Below are 19,015 nucleotides of genomic sequence, written 5' to 3' on the forward strand. Positions count from 1 at the left end.
CATATTTTTTTCCATTTTGACTAGCCACTGTTGGAAGCAGCAGTATACTTCATGAACTATTGGTTTTGTCATGTCAGCAAAATCCTCAAACTATTTTGCTTATTATGTTTTTTTGGTTGTTGTCCTTTTTCTTCTTATGTTCTTTTAATGTGTTGTTTTGGGATCCATTTCAGTATATCGTTTAAAATTTTTCATCTTTTAACTTGGGTGTTATCATGCTGAGATTTTTCAGGCAAGGTGGTGCTGGGGATTGAGAACATCCACTTTTATAATGGAGAAACTGGAGGTTAGGTAACTTGGCTGGAATATTAGAATCAGGATTAGACTCCTTTTATCCTAGTCCCAGATGATGCTATGTTGCATCCTTTCTCTTGTAATTTGACGTTTCTGGGTTATCAATAACTCCTGTTTGGAGAAGCTTACCAGAGGGAGATAATGAATACATATAATAGATTTTCCTTTTGTATCTGATCTTCTTCACCTTTTGTGTTTCTAAGTTCTCAAAGAAGTCAGATGGACACATTAAAGACCAAAGGCTGGGGGCAAGAGCAAAGTCATGGAGTCAAAACAACTCAGTTTGTTCCAAAACAATGTGAGTTCCCAGATTTAGCTCTATCTTAATAGTCTTAATATATTGAACTTAGTTCAAGTGCATATAAAATTGAAAAATGACATACTAGTAAAAGATGGTGTACCAAACTTTAAAACATTATCAGACCCCAGGGCATTGATGGGGTACTACCAGTACCAGTAGTTTATTAAAAATGCTATTTCAAAATAAATCCAATTTATAAATACCTCTTGGTCATTATTCCTAACTTCTATATCGTAGTGTATATTTTGTGAGCCTAAAATTAATTTCTTTGTATTCCTTATATTAATTTCCTTGTATTTCTCCACTTGCTGTTCACTAAATGACACTAAATGATAGCTTACCAGATGAGCAGTTATTAGTCAGTTTACACTAAAGATAATACTTAAAGGAGAAAGAGATTTATGCGTTTTTAAGCAACTTAATTTGTATGGAGGCTAATGTCTTTGGAACCCATTTTAGCATTTCAATGTAAATTAATATCTTGATACTTTGGAAACCGTAAATTGAAATTCCAGCTATATGATTGATTAATAAAGGAAACGCTTTTTTTTCTTTTTTTTTTATCATCCTCACAGATAGAGTTGTTGAAACAAGGGGACCTCTGTGTTCAGTGAGAAGTGAAAAGAGGTACATGGTTCAGTTTATTCTAAGTTTTCTTTGACATATTATTTTCTTTTTTTTTTTTAACATCTTTATTGGGGTATAATTGCTTTACAATGGTGTGTTAGTTTCTGCTTTATAACAAAGTGAATCAGTTATACATATGTTCCCATGTCTCTTCCCTCTTGCATCTCCCTCCCTCCCACCCTCCCTATCCCACCCCTCCAGGCGGTCACAAAGCACTGAGCTGATCTCTGTGTGCTATGCGGCTGCTTCCCACTAGCTATCTACCTTATGTTTGTTAGTGTATATATGTCCATGCCTCTCTCTCGCTTTGTCACAGCTCACCCTTCCCCCTCCCCATATCTTCAAGTCCGTTCTCTAGTAGGTCTGTGTCTTTATTCCTGTCTTACCCCTAGGTTCTTCATGACATTTTTTTTTTCTTAAATTCCATATATATGTGTTAGCATATGGTATTTGTCTTTCTCTTTCTGACTTACTTCATTCTGTGTGACAGACTCTAGGTCTATCCACCTCATTACAAATAGCTCAATTTCGTTTCTTTTTATGGCTGAGTAATATTCCATTGTATATATGTGCCACATCTTTATCCATTCATCTGGTGATGGACACTTAGGTTGTTTCCATCTCCGGGCTATTGTAAATAGAGCTGCAATGAACATTTTGGTACATGACTCTTTTTGAATTATGGTTTTCTCAGGGTATATGCCCAGTAGTGGGATTGCTGGGTCATATGGTAGTTCTATTTGTAGTTTTTTAAGGAACATCCATACTGTTCTCCATAGTGGCTGTACCAATTCACATTCCCACCAGCAGTGCAAGAGTGTTCCCTTTTCTCCACACCCTCTCCAGCATTTATTGTTTCTAGATTTTTTGATGCCATTCTGATTGGTGTGAGATGATATCTCATTGTAGTTTTGATTTGCATTTCTCTAATGATTAATGATGTTGAGCATTCTTTCATGTGTTTGTTGTCAGTCTGTATATCTTCTTTGGAGAAATGTCTATTTAGGTCTTCTGCCCATTTTTGGATTGGGTTGTTTGTTTTTTTGTTATTGAGCTGCATGAGCTGCTTGTAAATTTTGGAAATTAATCCTTTGTCAGTTGCTTCATTTGCAAATATTTTCTCCCGTTCTGAGGATTGTCTTTTGGTCTTGTTTATGGTTTCCTTTGCTGTGCAAAAGCTTTGAAGTTTCATTAGGTCCCATTTGTTTATTTTTGTTTTTATTTCCATTTCTCTAGGAGGTGGGTCAAAAAGGATCTTGCTGTGATTTATGTCATAGAGTGTTCTGCCTATGTTTTCCTCTAAGAGTTTGATAGTGTCTGGCCTTACATTTAGGTCTTTAATCCATTTTGAGCTTATTTTTGTGTATGGTGTTGGGGAGTGATCTAATCTCATACTTTTATATGTACCTGTCCAGTTTTCCCAGCACCACTTATTGAAGAGGCTGTCCTTTCTCCACTGTACATTCCTGCCTCCTTTATCAAAGATGAGGTGACCATATGTGCGTGGGTTTATCTCTGGGCTTTCTATCCTGCTCCATTGATCTTTCTGTTTTTGTGCCAGTACCATACTGTCTTGATTACTGTAGCTTTGTAGTATAGTCTGAAGTCAGGGAGCCTGATTCCTCCAGCTCCATTTTTCGTTCTCAAGATTGCTTTGGCTATTCGGGGTCTTTTGTGTTTCCATACAAATTGTGAAATTTTTTGGTCTAGTTCTGTGAAAAATGCCAGTGGTAGTTTGATAGGGATTGCACTGAATCTGTAGATTGCTTTGGGTAGTAGAGTCATTTTCACAATGTCGATTATTCCAATCCAAGAACATGGTATATCTCTCCATCTATTGACGTATTGTTTTCTTACTTTATAAACTATATTTATGAGTAACCATGTCTGAGGAATTGTGAACTCTTCTCAGCTCTGGTAGCTGGTCAGCATATGTGGGTACATAGGTAGCTCTTGTGTCAGATGTCCACCCTAGCTTGGGAGGGTGCCCTTCTCCCCTAGGCATTAGAGGTTGGGAGGCATAGGTACTGCTTAGATAGGAGCGTGGGTGTGGTGGGCATCTCTGGTGGTCAGCATTTCTAGTATATGAACAGTGAAGGCAGTTCTGTGTGCCTTAGGATTTTGGATGTTGGTTCATTTATAGTAGAGTTTGGTAAACTATGGCCCATGGACCAAATCTGGTCCACCTGCCTGTTTTTGTAAGTAAAGTTTTATTGGACACAGTCATACTCGTTCATTTACATACTACTTTTGGCCACTTTTAAACTATAATGAAAGTTGAGAAGATGTGACAAAAGCCATAAGACCTGCAAAGCTAAGATATTTACTATCTGGTCCTTTTTAGAAAAATTTTGGTAACCTTTGGTTTAGAGGACTATATAAACTCAAGGCAATATTTGTTTACAATTATTAAATCTTCTTTCTGAAACTAGTTTAATATGTATCAGATTATAGTTATCCAGTCTGTAATCTCTCACTTTTTTCTCTCAGGTGTTCAAAGGGGAAACTTTCTGATACAGAGAAGACACTTGGAATCAGACTAGAAAATGAAGGTGTAAGTAGAAACCCTAGTTAAATTTTATGTCTTTTACCTGACTTATGTTAAAATTTTGGGCCCATGAAAAATAAGAAAGATATGATATACGTTACTTTGATTTCTAATTCCGTTGTTTTCTTTGAAGAAGCAGCAGGCATTGAGGATACACACCTTTGGCTTTCTTCTGAGTTGCAAGATTTTTATCTCTGTGCTATCTCTACCTTTGTAAGAGAGACTAACTTGCCTCCATCCCAACCCTTATCTGTGTTGCCTGGCTTCTTTTGGAGAATTTTTTAAAACCATACATCTTTAGGGAAAATAGTTGTTCGGGACTTTTCAGATTCAAGATTTCATATTTATTTGAAAATATTACCAATCTCCTGCTTAATTGGATTTTACATTTTCTATATAAGTATCAGAATAAGAAGTGTCCCAGTGATCTCCATAGCAATACCAACATTTTAAATAATAGTGGCAAAGTGTTTACTAAGCACTCCACATCCAAAAGAATTATATTCCTAAACTAAATGCAAACTTGAAGTTTTAGATTATTTCATATTTTAGGTAATAGAAATACCAAAGTTTAGGGAACTGCTTTGTGTTAAGTATCAGTCTGATCAAGATTCTCTTTTCCCATTTGATATCTTCATAAGAACTAGTCTTAAGGGTAAGTCATAGTCTTAAGTCATGATCTTAAGTCCTAAGTCTTAGATTGTTCCCTTCTCTAATGTATTTGTTACCTGGCTAAAGACTACATCCTGCTTCTATCCTTGCTGAACCTGAAGGCATTGAGATCTGGGATCATGGTGGAAGGGCCAGCAGCTACTGGTTTCCTAGGACCAGTATACCTGGCAGTTAGCTAGAGTAAAGAGCACTGACTACGTGTGTTGAGAGTGTAGCTCTAGTCCAATGCTCTATTTCTAAATAGATTTCCTAATTTTAGATAAATTTGCCTACCAGATGACTTAAGTTCAGTATTAACAGTTATGTAGAGTCACGATAAGGAAAGATTCTTATCAGAGTTTCTGGGATGCTGGCCAAATTCTGTTTATTGACCTGAATGGTGGTTACATAGGTGTTAATATTACAAAAATTAAGCGGTACATTTAATGTCTTGTGCATTTTTCTATAATATATAATTACTTTTTTAAAAGGATGAAGTAGAACAAGTTTACTTGGTATAAGGATAGAAGTGGTTTATTTTGAGTGGTGGGATTATGGGTCATATTTTTTGCTTTTTAAAAGCTTTTCAAAATGTCTTTTAACTATATTATTTTAATTGAAATAAGAAAACTGAAAATACTTTTCTTGCTACCTCCAGGGAAAACAAATGTTCTGCTTCATGGTTTATAATTGAGTGTCCTGTTGTGAGCCTTAGGTCTTAAACCATTTTTGTTCCCTCTTCCAGGGACAGGCAGATATGCTTAATCTACTTTACTCATTTGGGGATTTACTAATTCTCTTTTCTTTCAAGATAATGGTGCTGTTTTATATTTCATGTGTTACGTATGTTTATATGTGCAAGTATCAAACATGTCAGTAGAATATGGGAACTTTTTTGATCAGAGGAGGGGACTCCAGCTGGAACCTGACTTATCTGAAGAAGTGTCAGCCCGACTGCGCCTGGGCAGTGGAAGCAATGGCTTACTCAGGAGGAAGATGTCAATACTTGAGACAAAAGAAAAAAATTGCTCAAGCAAAGAGAGGGATAAAAGGACAGATGATCTTCTTGAACTTACAGAGGTATTGTTTCTTGTTTCTTGTGTTGATCAGAATAAGGGGCATGTTTTTAAATAACCTCAGTTATTTAAGACTTGAGTGAATGTTTTGTTTTGAAGAGTTTCTCCAGGCTAGGGAATGTATGTATGAAGGAAATCAGGCCCAAGGGCTGGTCAGTCACTGGCTACACTGATCATTAGTGATCTGTGAAAGTGGCCTAAGGAATTAGATTAATTTCAGCAAATGTGAGTAGACAGGATTGTCACATATCTTGGAATATAATGGGTTCTTTGTAGATTCTTTTTCTAAACTTAAAATATTTTGAGTTACACTGTATGGGTTTGACATTAGGAAGGAGTTCATTGCAGTTCTTTTTTTTTTTTTTAAACATTTAATTTTATTTGTTTATTTTTGGCTGAGATGCATGGCCTGTGGGATCCCACTTCCCCAACCAGGGATCGAACCCAGGCCCAGGCAGTGAAAGCGCCAAGCCCCAACCACTGGACTGCCAGGGAACTCCCCTTCATTGAAGTTTTTGTTAAGCGATTATGGTTCACTAAAATGTCCCTTTCAATGATTATTGTATTTGAAACGTTTCTGTAAGTAAAAACTTATAGAAAACAAAGAAATGAAGGTAGTTAAAAATTCTCATTTTAAAGGTGAGCCCACATCTTGACTCCTCCATTTTTGTGGTAGTCAGTCCTATTCAGTGAATATTTATTGAGCACTTACTATATGTTGGGCATGCAGGTGGAGAGAGAGAGATCCATAAAATTACAAAATTGTGTTTAGTGGGGGGGAGCAGTATTGAAAATATTTGGATGAAATAACTTCTATTTGGTTTATAGATTCAGGCTTATAGCTTAAATATGCATTTCTCTTTGTAATTCTTCAGAATGATGCCATCTATTCAATAAGGACTCAGTTGCTAGACTGCTGCCTAGTTTTCTAGTTTCTGCTTACTCTCTTCATGTCAAAAGTAGATAGAATGATCTCTGATTCCTAATTTTATTACTTTGATGTTTTAAAATAAAAGTTCAGGAGGTAGATAAGGAAAGTACGAAAATGCTTTTATAGTATTGTGAAAGGAGCAAAGGCTAAGGAGTTACACACTCCTGGGTTCAAATCTTGGCTCTGCCTTTTAATCATCATATGACTTTGACCATGTAACCAAAATTCTCTGAGCTTTACCTCTTCTATAAAATGGTGATAATACTTTCCCCACAAGCAGGGATTAATGGTGTGCTTCAAGCATCTGGTACATGTTTGGCTCATGTATCCCACATGGTAGTGGGATAATTGCGAGTATACTTTAAATATTATTATCAAATTATTGTTTTCAGAAGTTAATAATTGAACTAGCATTTTTTATAAGCATTAGTAGCAAGATTGCTTTGTGCTCCTAAATTGAAATGCTTTCCTACTTCAATTTAGTAGGTCTTTGATGATCTATTTTTCTTAAGGGTCAGGTATTACAGAGATGAAAAGTTTTTTTTGTTTGTTTTTTTTGCGGTACGTGGGCCTCTCACTGTTGCGGCCCCTCCTGTCGCGGAGCACAGGCCCCGGACGCGCAGGCGCAGTGGCCATGGCCCACGGGCCCAGCTGCTCCGCGGCATGTGGGATCTTCCCGGACCGGGGCACGAACCCGTGTCCCCTGCATCGGCAGGCGGACTCCCAACCACTGCACCACCAGGGAAGCCCTGAAAAGCTTTTTTCAATCTCAGACTTTCAGTATCTGAGTGGTTCCATATTAAAGTAGCAACCTCTGGACTTTGTAATTCAGGACATGGAAAAGGAAATCAGTAATGCTCTAGGCCATGGCCCACAGGATGAGATCCTAAGTAGTGCTTTCAAATTACGAATCACTCGAGGAGATATCCAGACCTTGAAGAACTATCACTGGCTCAATGATGAAGTAAGTTGTCTTTTTTTCCCCCTTTGACTATCATTATGCTTAGTCATTTTCTGTCTGTAACCATAGTGGTTTCTACACAATTAAAAGGGGCTGGTAAAGCAGCTTTAGTTTTTCTAAAACTAAAACATCTTAAACCTTAAAAACATGATTAATTCTGATTGTTTGCTGCCTTTAATTAGCAATGTTTCCCTCTTCTGCATTTGTGCTTTGTTTCATCCACCACTTACTAGTCTTAAGTGAGAGTTTTATAAATCCTGGGTGCAAGTGATAAATGGAAGGAAGCAAGCGATACTTTATTTTAGATTAATTCTTATAGGAGCCAGTTTATTTTTTCAATAATAAAGGGATATATTGATCACTGTATGTACACTATGTGATTTTTTTCTTTATTTCATTTGAGTGATAACTGTAAAATTTGCCTAGTTGTCATCTTGTATCCTTATGTATTTAGCTAAAGCTAGCTCTTGGTTCTTGCCAATTTCCCAGTTGGTTCTTTACCCAGCTGCTCAGCCCCTGCATTTTCTCCCTTTGCCTTCCTTCCTCCCGCTATAACTAGTGACATATAAACACATTCTTGTAAAATTAGAATGTTTCTGTTTCACATTATAAATGTAATATGTTTATTATAGAAAATTTAGAAAAGTGAAGGAAAAACATTATCGTTTGAAAGTGGCACAACTCAAAAATAAACAAAATACTAATGTTTTGGTGTATTTCCTTCCATTTAATTTTTTTTAATTGAGGTGTAATTTATATATAGTAAAATTCACTTCCAGTTAATATTTTTGCATATTTTGTGTGTGATATAGTTACATATACATTTTCATTGTTGCAGACTTTCTCCTTGAGTTCTTTCTCTTGTCTCTCTTACTCATATGCCTCAAAAGTACAGTCTCATTCCTTCTTTTTTTTTTTTTCCATTCCTTCTTAATCCCTCCCATTTTGCACTGATCATTTTTTTTTCTAATACATTTATTTATTTTATTTTTGGCTGCTTTGGGTCTTTGTTGCTGCGTGCGGGCTTTCTCTAGTTGCGGTGAGCGGGGGCTACTCTTTGTTGCGGTGCGGTGGCTTCTCTTGTTGCGGAGCACAGGCTCTAGGTGCGTGGGCTTCAGTAGTTGTGGCATGCAGGCTCAGTAGTTGTGGCACACAGGCTTATTTGCTCTGCGGCTTATGGGATCTTCCCGGACCAGGGATCGAACCGTGTCCCCTGCATTGGCAGGTGGATTCTTAACCACTGCGCCACCAGGGAAGTCCCTGCACTGATCATTTTTTGTTTTCCATCTTCTGTCATAGACAGCCCTTTTATCCCCTTCCTTAGTGCCTTCCCTTCCCTCAGCTTATTTTCTAATTCATCCTAATTGAGTTAGGTAGAAATCTAGTTTTGATAATATACTTGCCATATTCCAACATTTACTCTCTTGATATTACAGGTCATTAATTTTTACATGAATCTCCTGGTGGAAAGAAATAAAAAACAAGGGTATCCAGCACTTTATGCATTCAGTACTTTCTTCTATCCAAAATTAAAGTCTGGGGGTTACCAAGCAGTGAAAAGATGGACCAAAGGGGTCAATCTCTTTGAACAGGAACTTATTCTGGTGCCTATTCATCGGAAGGTACATTGGAGCCTGGTGGTAAGTCGAGAGGTTTAATTGTTGGAGTTTGGATAATGACTGTTTTGTTAAATGCAGGCATATCTCAGAGATATTGCAGGTTCAGTTACAGACCACCACTGTAAAGCAAATATCACAATAAAGAGAGTGACATCAATTTCTTGGTTTCCCAGTGCATATAAAAGTTATGTTTACACTACACTGTAGTCTATTAAGTCTGCAATAACACTGTATCTAAAAAACAATCTACATACCTTAATTAAAAAATACTTATTGCTAAATACTTTTTATGCTAACCATCATTTGAGCCTTCAGTGAGCTGTAATCTTTTCACAACAGCATCAACGGTCACTGATCACAGATCACCATAACAAGTATATTAATAATGAAAAAGTTTGAAATGTGAAGAATTACCAAGATATGACACTCAGACATGAAGTGAGCAAACACTGTTAGAAAAATGATGCTGATAGACTTGCTTAATGCAGGGTTGCCACAGACCTTCAATTTGTGAAAAATGCAGTGTCTGCAAAGCACAATAAAATGAAGTGTGCTGGTAATGAAGGCGACTCTTCTGTCTAGTGAGAGTCCTGTAGTATATGTTAAAGGCATACTCTGCAGAGTCCCTTCTTAGTTCTTGAGTTGAACAACTTAGAAAGCTACAAGACAGTCTGTAGTGGAGGAGCTTTGATTTTTAATAGGAATTTTAATACACGTGGGTTATTTTATTACTTTTGTTTACAAGATGATAACGGGTTTATTGTAGTAAAGGTATAAAGAAAAAGGCAAAAAAAAAGTCTCATCACTCTGAGAGGACCACTAATGTTTTAAGGAATAAGTTTCTATGCCTTTCTCTAGGAATAGAAAAATATAATTTTATAGACATGGAGCTCATATCATCTGTGATGTTTTATGAAAAATGTGTCTTAGAAATCCATTCATGTTGGTACGTATATTTTTTTAAATGCTTATCTTTTTAGAAATAAAATTCTCATTTTTTGTGATGGTTGTTTCTGGATGTTGCATTTTTCCATTATAGGTGATAGACCTAAGAAAAAAGTGTCTTAAATATCTGGATTCTATGGGACAAAAGGGCCACAGGATCTGTGAGATTCTCCTGTAAGTAAAGGCTTAAAAACTTCAGTGTTGCCTCAGTGTGCCCTTTGTTAAGTGGTCTTTCTTCTTTCCATCCTCTGGTGGATGGTAGTCTAATGTGTAGTGAGAGCTCTCTTCCTAGTTGTTCACAACTTGACCTGAATCCATCTTTTTGTCTAAAAATAACCCCCAAATCTGATCTTAACTGAGAAATCTTAATAGCATCACTGAAAACAAGTTTGTCATATGTTATAATGTAAAATATATTTGATGAGAATCCTGTGATTTGAATTAGATTTCTCTGGGATTGATACATTAGTTCTCTGAATTCTTAAGCCCACTCACTGATGTCTCTGTGCTTTCCATGATGGTTTGGTTCATCTCATAGAACCTGGAGGTAATTTTTAAGTTAAAACATGGTTTGTAGGTAACTGTTTTAATAGTAATTGCTAGAAACCTGCCTTTAAAGCATAGCCATCTATTAGCTATGTAAAGTGATGACAAGAATTTCACAGAGAGGAAGCAAATCAGTGAAATAAGTCTATTTTGAAACACTTATGCTCACTGGAAGCAATTGCAGGTTCCAGTTTTTAATTTTAGTAAGGATACTTGGATAATTTTAATAAGGATACTTTAGTAAGGAACTCTTGTTGAGTGATGTGAAGAAAAGTTAACAATAATTCAGTTCTTTCTTTTTTGATGTTGTTTTAGTGTAAAAGATCCTTTTTATTTATGGGTGTTTATCTTGAATAAAAAATGTAGAGAAGAAATTTTTTAAAATCATAAGATACACCAAATTGTTTATAAAGCAGTTATCTCCTCCTAGTCCTTTCTGCTTAAGATGTATGTAAAATGTGCATACATACATACGTGTGCACATACACATACATATAATCGCATACTTACGAATGTTTTCATTGGAATCATACAGCAAAATTTTGTCTGTTGCTTATAATAGGATACCAAAAAACCATACTTTTATAACATTCATACTTCCCCCCTCCTCTTTTTTAATATATGAAGAGTTCAGCTTCTTTGGGTATCTGAGGCCCCCTCCCTTTCCTGATGCCCCTAGTCCAACTTTTCTCAATTTTTTTCATTATCACCTCCCCACTCCAAAATTTTTTTTAATTTAATTTCTCCATGACAAGAGAAAATAGTATTAAGGAAGAGACTTTTTTTGTTTGTTGGGTTGAGCTTTAAAGGGCTACAAATCATTGAAATAAGATTTTTGCCTTCTAAGAACCAGTTTTCACCTCTGTGGGGGTGATATTGCTGCTCCAGTTGTGAGCGCATGCCCTAGCATAGCACTGGTTTCCCTTTTATGTAGGTTAGGATGAGAACTGAGATGCCTGTACATTTGATAACCCTCTGGAGATTTGGATAAAATTAAATCACTCTCAATACTTAAGTACATATCACCTAGGAATGAGGAAATTCTCTTACATAACCACAATGCCATTATCACACTTAAGAAAGTTGACAACCACTAATGTGTAATATATGATTCATGTTCTGATATCATCAGGTATCTTTTATAGCTTTTTTTCCTAATCCAGGAAGTCAGTCAGGGTTCATGCATGTAAGTAATGTCTCTTTAGTCTCTCTTAGTTTAGAATAGTCTCCTACATTTTTTTTTGTTTTCCATGGCAGTGCCTTTTCTTTTTAAGACTCCAGGCCAGATGTCTTGTTTTATATCTATTTTTAAGTGAGAAAAAGCAAGTTATAGAATGAAGTACTTTTTTTAATAGAATAAAATGTGTGTTTTAAAATGGGGTGGAGTAGAGAACTAGAAGAACAAACAGCAAACCACTAATAGTAAATATTTCCATAGTGGTTATTATGGGGTCTTTTGCATTTTACATATTATGTTTTAATTTTTAAAATATAACCATATATAATTTTTGTAATCAGAAAACACAAAATAAGATGTAAAAAAGCCAAAAACAATCATATTTAAAAAAATCTGACAGAGATGGCTTTGAGAATGGCAGGTCTATTAAACATCACTATGTCTTTGTAGTCATAATGCTAAGTCTCCACAGGGATTCATCAGTATATTCCTTCTTTGCTGTTTTTTCAGTCAGTATTTACAGGATGAAAGTAAGACCAAAAGAAATATTGACCTGAATGTTTTGGAGTGGACCCACTACAGCATGAAGCCACATGTAAGTGGTGATCATCTGTATTTCAAATACTTTGTTGCATTTCCTGTCAGTAGCGTATTATTTAGACTTGGCTTCCTTCCTCCCCTTACTCACTCATCCTTAGGCATGCATTCTCCTGAGGTGTACATCGTTAGAATGATCACTTCTAAATCTTCAGAAATTCATTTAACCAAGTTGTTTGCTTTTAAGCCTTTATCTTGTTTCTTAAACTATAAATGTTAAATATCTGCATGTCTCAAAAAATTGAGGAAAAAACACAACACAATAAATTCAAGCCAGCTACTTTTCTTGGTTGGCATTAATGGAAGTTTTAAAGCTCCTGTTCAAAACTTACCTGGAGAAATTTGTATATTTAGATCTTAAGCGTCCGATGCTGTGAGTCCTCAAGAGTCAGGTGTGCTATTTGTGAATGTGCTTTGGATCTTGCCAGATTTGAATCTCATTCAGGGTTTAAAAATGCATACATCTGGGACTTCCCCAGTAGCGCAGTGGTTAAGAATCCTCTTGCCAATGCAGGGAACACGGGTTCGAGCCTTGGTCCGGGAAGATCCCACATGCCGCAGAGCAACTAAGCCCGTGCACCATAACTACTGAGCCTGCACTCTAGAGCCTGCGAGCCACAACTACTGAGCTTGTGCACCACAACTACTGAAGCCCGAGCACTTAGAGCCTGTGCTCCACAACAAGAGAAGGCACCACAATGAAAAGGCTGCGCACTGCAACGAAGAGTAGCACCCGCTCGTTGCAACTAGAGAAAGCCTGCTTGCAGAAACAAAGACTCAATGCAGCCAAAAAATAATTAATTAACGCAGGGCTTCCCTGGTGGCGCAGTGGTTGAGAGTCCACCTGCCAATGCAGGGGACACGGGTTCGTGTCCCGGTCCGGGAGGATCCCACATGCCGCGGAGCGGCTGGGCCTGTGAACCATGGCCGCTGAGCCTGCGCCTCCGGAGCCTGTGCTCCGCAGCGGGAGAGGCCACAACAGTGAGAGGCCCGCATACCGGGAAAAAAATAAAATAAAAGCATACATCTTTTAGCCCTAATGGCTCCTTTTCTTTAAAAAAAAAAAAAAAATTATTTATTTATTGAGCAGTATTGGGTCTTAGTTGCGTCACGTGGGATCTTTATTGCCGCGTGCTGGATCTTTTTTTTTTCTTTTTTCTTGCACAGTTTACCCTTCCCCCTCCCCATATCCTCAAGTCCATTCTCTAGTAAGTCTGTGTCTTTTTTCCTGTTTCACCCCTAGGTTCTTCATGACATTTTTTTTCTTAAACTCCATATATATGTGTTAGCATACGGTATTTGTCTCTCTCTTTCTGACTTACTTCACTCTGTATGACAGACTCTAGGTCTATCCACCTCATTACAAATAGCTCAATTTCGTTTCTTTTTATGGCTGAGTAATATTCCATTGTATATATGTGCCACATCTTCTTTATCCATTCATCCGATGATGGACACTTAGGTTGTTTCCATCTCCGGGCTATTGTAAATAGAGCTGCAATGAACATTTTGGTACATGACTCTTTTTGAATTATGGTTTTCTCAGGGTATATGCCCAGTAGTGGGATTGCTGGGTCATATGGTAGTTCTATTTGTAGTTTTTTAAGGAACCTCCATACTGTTCTCCACAGTGGCTGTATCAATTTACATTCCCACCAACAGTGTAAGAGGGTTCCCTTTTCTCCACACCCTCTCCAGCATTTATTGTTTCTAGATTTTTTGATGATGGCCATTCTGACTGGTGTGAGGTGATATGTCGTTGTAGATTTGCATTTCTCTGATGATTACTGATGTTGAGCATTCTTTCATGTGTTTGTTGGCAGTCTATATCTTCTTTGGAGAAATGTCTATTTAGGTCTTCTGCCCATTTTTGGATTGGGTTGTTTGCTTTTTTTGTTATTAAGCTGCATGAGCTGCTTATAAATTTTGGAGATTAATCCTTTGTCAGTTGCTTCATTTGCAAATATTTTCTCCCATTCTGAGGGTTGTCTTTTGGTCTTGTTTATGGTTTCCTTTGCTGCGTAAAAGCTTTTAAGTTTCATTAGGTCCCATTTATTTTTGTTTTTATTTCCATTTCTCTAGGAGGTGGGTCAAAAAGGACCTTGCTGTGATTTATGTCATAGAGTGTCCTGCCTATGTTTTCCTCTAAGAGTTTGATAGTGTCTGGCCTTACATTTAGGTCTTTAATCCATTTTGAGCTTATTTTTGTGTATGGTGTTAGGGAGTGATCTAATCTCATACTTTTACATGTAGCTGTCCAGTTTTCCCAGCACCACTTATTGAAGAGGCTGTCCTTTCTCCACTGTACATTCCTGCCTCCTTCATCAAAGATAAGGTGACATATGTGCGTGGGTTTATCTCTGGGCTTTCTATCCTGTTCCATTGATCTATATTTCTCTTTTTGTGCCAGTACCATACTGTCTTGATTACTGTAGCTTTGTAGTATAGTCTGAAGTCAGGAAGCCTGATTCCTCCAGCTATGTTTTTCGTTCTCAAGATTGCCTTGGCTATTCGGGGTCTTTTGTGTTTCCATACAAATTGTGAAATTTTTTGTTCTAGTTCTGTGAAAAATGCCAGTGGTAGTTTGATAGGGATTGCATTGAATCTGTAGATTGCTTTGGGTAGTAGAGTCATTTTTACAATGTTGATTCTTCCAATCCTAGAACATGGTATATCTCTCCATCTATTTGTATCATCTTTAATTTCTTTCATCAGTGTCTTATAATTTTCTGCATACAGGTCTTTTGTCTCCTTAGGTAGGTTTATTCCTAGATATTTTATTCTTTTTGTTGCAATGGTAAATGGGAGTGTTTTCTTGATTTCACTTTCAGATTTTTCATCCTTAGTGTATAGGAATGCCAGAGATTTCTGCATTAATTTTGTATCCTGCTGCTTTACCAAATTCATTGATTAGCTCTAGTAGTTTTCTGATAGCATCTTTAGGATTCTCTATGTATAGTATCATGTCATCTGCAAATAGTGACAGCTTTACTTCTTTTCCGATTTGGATTCCTTTTATTTCCTTTTCTTCTCTGATTGCTGTGGCTAAAACTTCCAAAACTATGTTGAATAAGAGTGGTGAGAGTGGGCAACCTTGTCTTGTTCCTGATCTTAGTGGAAATGCTTTCAGTTTTTCACCATTGAGGATGATGTTGGCTGTGGGTTTGTCATATATGGCCTTTATTATGTTGAGGAAAGTTCCCTCTATGCCTACTTTCTGCAGAGTTTTTATCATAAATGGGTGTTGAATTTTGTCAAAAGCTTTCTCTGCATCTATTGAGATGATCATATGGTTTTTCTCCTTCAGTTTGTTAATATGGTGTATCACGTTGATTGATTTGCATATACTGAAGAATCCTTGCATTCCTGGAATAAACCCCACTTGATCATGGTGTATGATCCGTTTAATGTGCTGTTGGATTCTGTGTGCTAGTATTTTGTTGAGGATTTTTGCATCTACGTTCATCAGTGATATTAGCCTGTAGTTTTCTTTCTTTGTGACATCCTTGTCTGATTTTGGTATCAGGGTGATGGTGGCCTCGTAGAATGAGTTGGGGAGTGTTCCTCCCTCTGCTATATTTTGGAAGAGTTTGAGAAGGATAGGTGTTAGCTCTTCTCTAAATGTTTGATAGAATTCGCCTGTGAAGCCATCTGGTCCTGGGCTTTTGTTTGTTGGAAGATTTTTAATCACAGTTTCAATTTCAGTGCTTGTGATTGGTCTGTTCATATTTTCTATTTCTTCCTGATTCAGTCTTGGCAGGTTGTGCCTTTCTAAGAATTTGTCCATTTCTTCCAGGTTGTCCATTTTATTGGCATAGAGTTGCTTGTAGTACTCTCTCATGATATTTTGTATTTCTGCAGTGTCAGTTGTTACTTCTCCTGTTTCATTTCTAATTCAATTGATTTGAGTCTTCTCCCTTTTTTTCTTGATGAGTCTGGCTAATGGTTTATCAATTTCGTTTATCTTTTCAAAGAACCAGCTTTTAGTTTTATTGATCTTTGCTATTGTTTCCTTCATTTCTTTTTCATTTATTTCTGATCTGATTTTTATGATTTCTTTCCTTCTGCTAACTTTGGGGTTTTTTTGTTCTTCTTTCTCTAATTGCTTTAGGTGCAAGGTTAGGTTATTTGAGATGTTTCCTGTTTCTTAAGGTAGGATTGTATTGCTATAAACTTCCCTCTTAGAACTGCTTTTGCTGCATCCCATAGATTTTGAGTCGTCGTGTCTCCATTGTCATTTGTTTCTAGATATTTTTTGATTTCCTCTTTGATTTCTTCAGTGATCACTTCGTTATTAAGTAGTGTATTGTTTAGCCTCCATGTGTTTGTATTTTTTACAGATCTTTTCCTGTAATTGATACCTAGTCTCATGGCATTGTGGTCGGAAAAGATACTTGATACAATTTCAATTTTCTTAAATTTACCAAGGCTTGATTTGTGACCCAAGATATGATCTATCCTGGAGAATGTTCCATGAGCACTTGAGAAAAATGTGTATTCTGTTGTTTTTGGATGGAATGTCCTATAAATATCAATTAAGTCCATCTTGTTTAATGTATCATTTAAAGTTTGTGTTTCCTTATTTATTTTCATTTTGGATGATCTGTCCATGGGTGAAAGTGGGGTGTTAAAGTCCCCTACTATGAATGTGTTACTCTCGATTTCCCCTTTTATGGCTGTTAGTATTTGCCTTATGTATTGAGGTGCTCTTATGTTGGGTGCATAAATATTTACAATTGTTATATCTTCTTCTTGGATCGATCCCTTGATCATTATGTAGTGTCCTCCTTTGTCTCTTCTACTAGTCTTTATTTTAAAGTCTACTTTGTCTGATATGAGAATTGCTACTCCAGCTTTCTTTTGGTTTCCATTTGCATGAAATATCTTTTTCCAGCCCCTTACTTTCAGTCTGTATGTGTCTCTAGGTCTGAAATGGGTCTCTTGTAGACAGCAGATATATGCGTCTTGTTTTTGTATCCATTCAGCCAATCTGTGTCTTTTGGTGGGAGCATTTAGTCCATTTACATTTAAGGTAATTATCGATATGTATGTACCCATTCCCATTAATTGTTTTGGGTTCGTTATTGTAGGTCTTTTCCTTCTCTTGTGTTTCTTGCCTAGAGAAGTTCCTTTAGCAGTTGTTGTAGAGCTGGTTTGGTGGTGCTGAACTCTCTCAGCTTTTGCTTGTCTGTAAAGGTTTTAATTTCTCCCTCAAATCTGAATGAGATCCTTGCTAGGTAGAGTAATCTTGGTTGCAGGTTTTTCTCCTTCATCACTTTCAATATGTCCTGCCACTCCCTTCTGGCTTGCAGAGTTTCTGCTGAAAGGTCAGCTGTTAACCTTATGGGGATTCCCTTGTGTGTTATTTGTTGTTTTTCCCTTGCTGCTTTTAATATGTTTTCTTTGTATTTAATTTTTGACAGTTTGATTAATATGTGTCTTGGCGTATTTCTCCTTGGATTTATCCTGTATGGGACTCTCTCTGCTTCCTGGACTTGATTAACTATTTCCTTTCCCATATTAGGGAAGTTTTCAATTATAATCTCTTCAAATATTTTCTCAGTCCCTTTCTTTTTCTCTTCTTCTTCTGGAACCCCTATAATTCGAATGTTGGTGCGTTTAATGTTGTCCCAGAGGTCTCTGAGACTGTCCTCAGTTGTTTTCATTCTTTTTTCTTTTCTGCATCAGTTATTTCCACTATTTTATCTTCCAGGTCACTTATCCGTTCTTCTGCCTCAGTTATTCTGCTATTAATCCCATCTAGAGTATTTTTCATTTCATTTATTGTGTTGTTCATCATTGTTTGTTTCTAGGTCCTTGTTAAATGTTTCTTGCATTTTGTCTATTCTATTTCCAAGATTTTGGATCATCTTTACTATCATTATTCTGAATTTTTTTTTCAGGTAGACTGCCTATTTCCTCTTCATTTGTTAGGTCTGGTGGGTTTTATCTTGCTTCTTCATCTGCTGTGTGTTTTTCTGTCTTCTCATTTTGCTTATCTTACTGTGTTTGGGGTCTATTTTCTGCAGGCTGAAGGTTCGTAGTTCCTGTTGTTTTTGGTGTCTGTCCCCAGTGGCTAAGGTTGGTTCAGTGGTTTGTGTAGGCTTCCTGGTGGAGGGTACTAGTGCCTGTGTTCTGGTGGATGAGGCTGGATCTTGTCTGTCTGGTGGGCAGGTCCACATCTGGTAGATTTTTGGGGTGTCTGTAGACTTATTATGATTTTAGGCAACCTCTCTGCTAGTGGGTGGGGTTGTGTTCCTGTCTTGCTAGTTGTTTGGCATAGGGTGTCCAGCACTGTAGCTTGCTGGTCGTTGAGTGAAGCTGTGTGTTGGTGTTGAGATGGAGATCTCTGGGAGACTTTCGCTGCTTGATATTATGTGCAGCTGGGAGGTGTCTTGTGGACCAGTGTCCTGAAGTTGGCTCTCCCACCTCAGAGGCACAGCACTAACTCCTGGCTGCAGCACCAAGAGCCTTTCATCCACACGGCTCAGAAGAAAAGGGAGAAAAAGTAGAAAGAATTAGTAGAAGTAGAAAGAAAGAAAGGAGGGAGGGAGGGAGCAAGGAAGGAAGGAGGGAAGTCAGGATAAAAAGACAAAGTAAAATAAAATAAAGTAAGATAAAATATAATGAAGTTATTAAAATAAAAAATAATTACTAAGAGAAAAAAAAACAAAAAAATGGATGGGTAGAACCCGGAACAAATGGTGGAAGCAAAACTATACAGACAAAATCTCACACAGAA

General features: G+C 37.0%; 1 protein-coding gene across 1 annotated transcript in view; it reads left to right on the forward strand.

Moving 5' to 3' along the window:
• The window catches only part of SENP2 (SUMO specific peptidase 2), a 39,835-nt gene that overhangs the window by 15,411 nt on the left and 5,409 nt on the right, over positions 1–19,015 (forward strand). The window contains exons 8-15 of the mRNA XM_065876296.1: positions 498–592; positions 1,171–1,222; positions 3,713–3,776; positions 5,325–5,501; positions 7,261–7,392; positions 8,826–9,029; positions 10,048–10,127; positions 12,187–12,271. Coding sequence (XP_065732368.1) covers positions 498–592; positions 1,171–1,222; positions 3,713–3,776; positions 5,325–5,501; positions 7,261–7,392; positions 8,826–9,029; positions 10,048–10,127; positions 12,187–12,271 — 889 coding nt within the window. The remainder of the gene's footprint in view (positions 1–497; positions 593–1,170; positions 1,223–3,712; positions 3,777–5,324; positions 5,502–7,260; positions 7,393–8,825; positions 9,030–10,047; positions 10,128–12,186; positions 12,272–19,015) is intronic.

Source organism: Phocoena phocoena, chromosome 4, assembly GCF_963924675.1.
Source record: "Phocoena phocoena chromosome 4, mPhoPho1.1, whole genome shotgun sequence".
Lineage (NCBI taxonomy): Eukaryota > Metazoa > Chordata > Mammalia > Artiodactyla > Phocoenidae > Phocoena > Phocoena phocoena.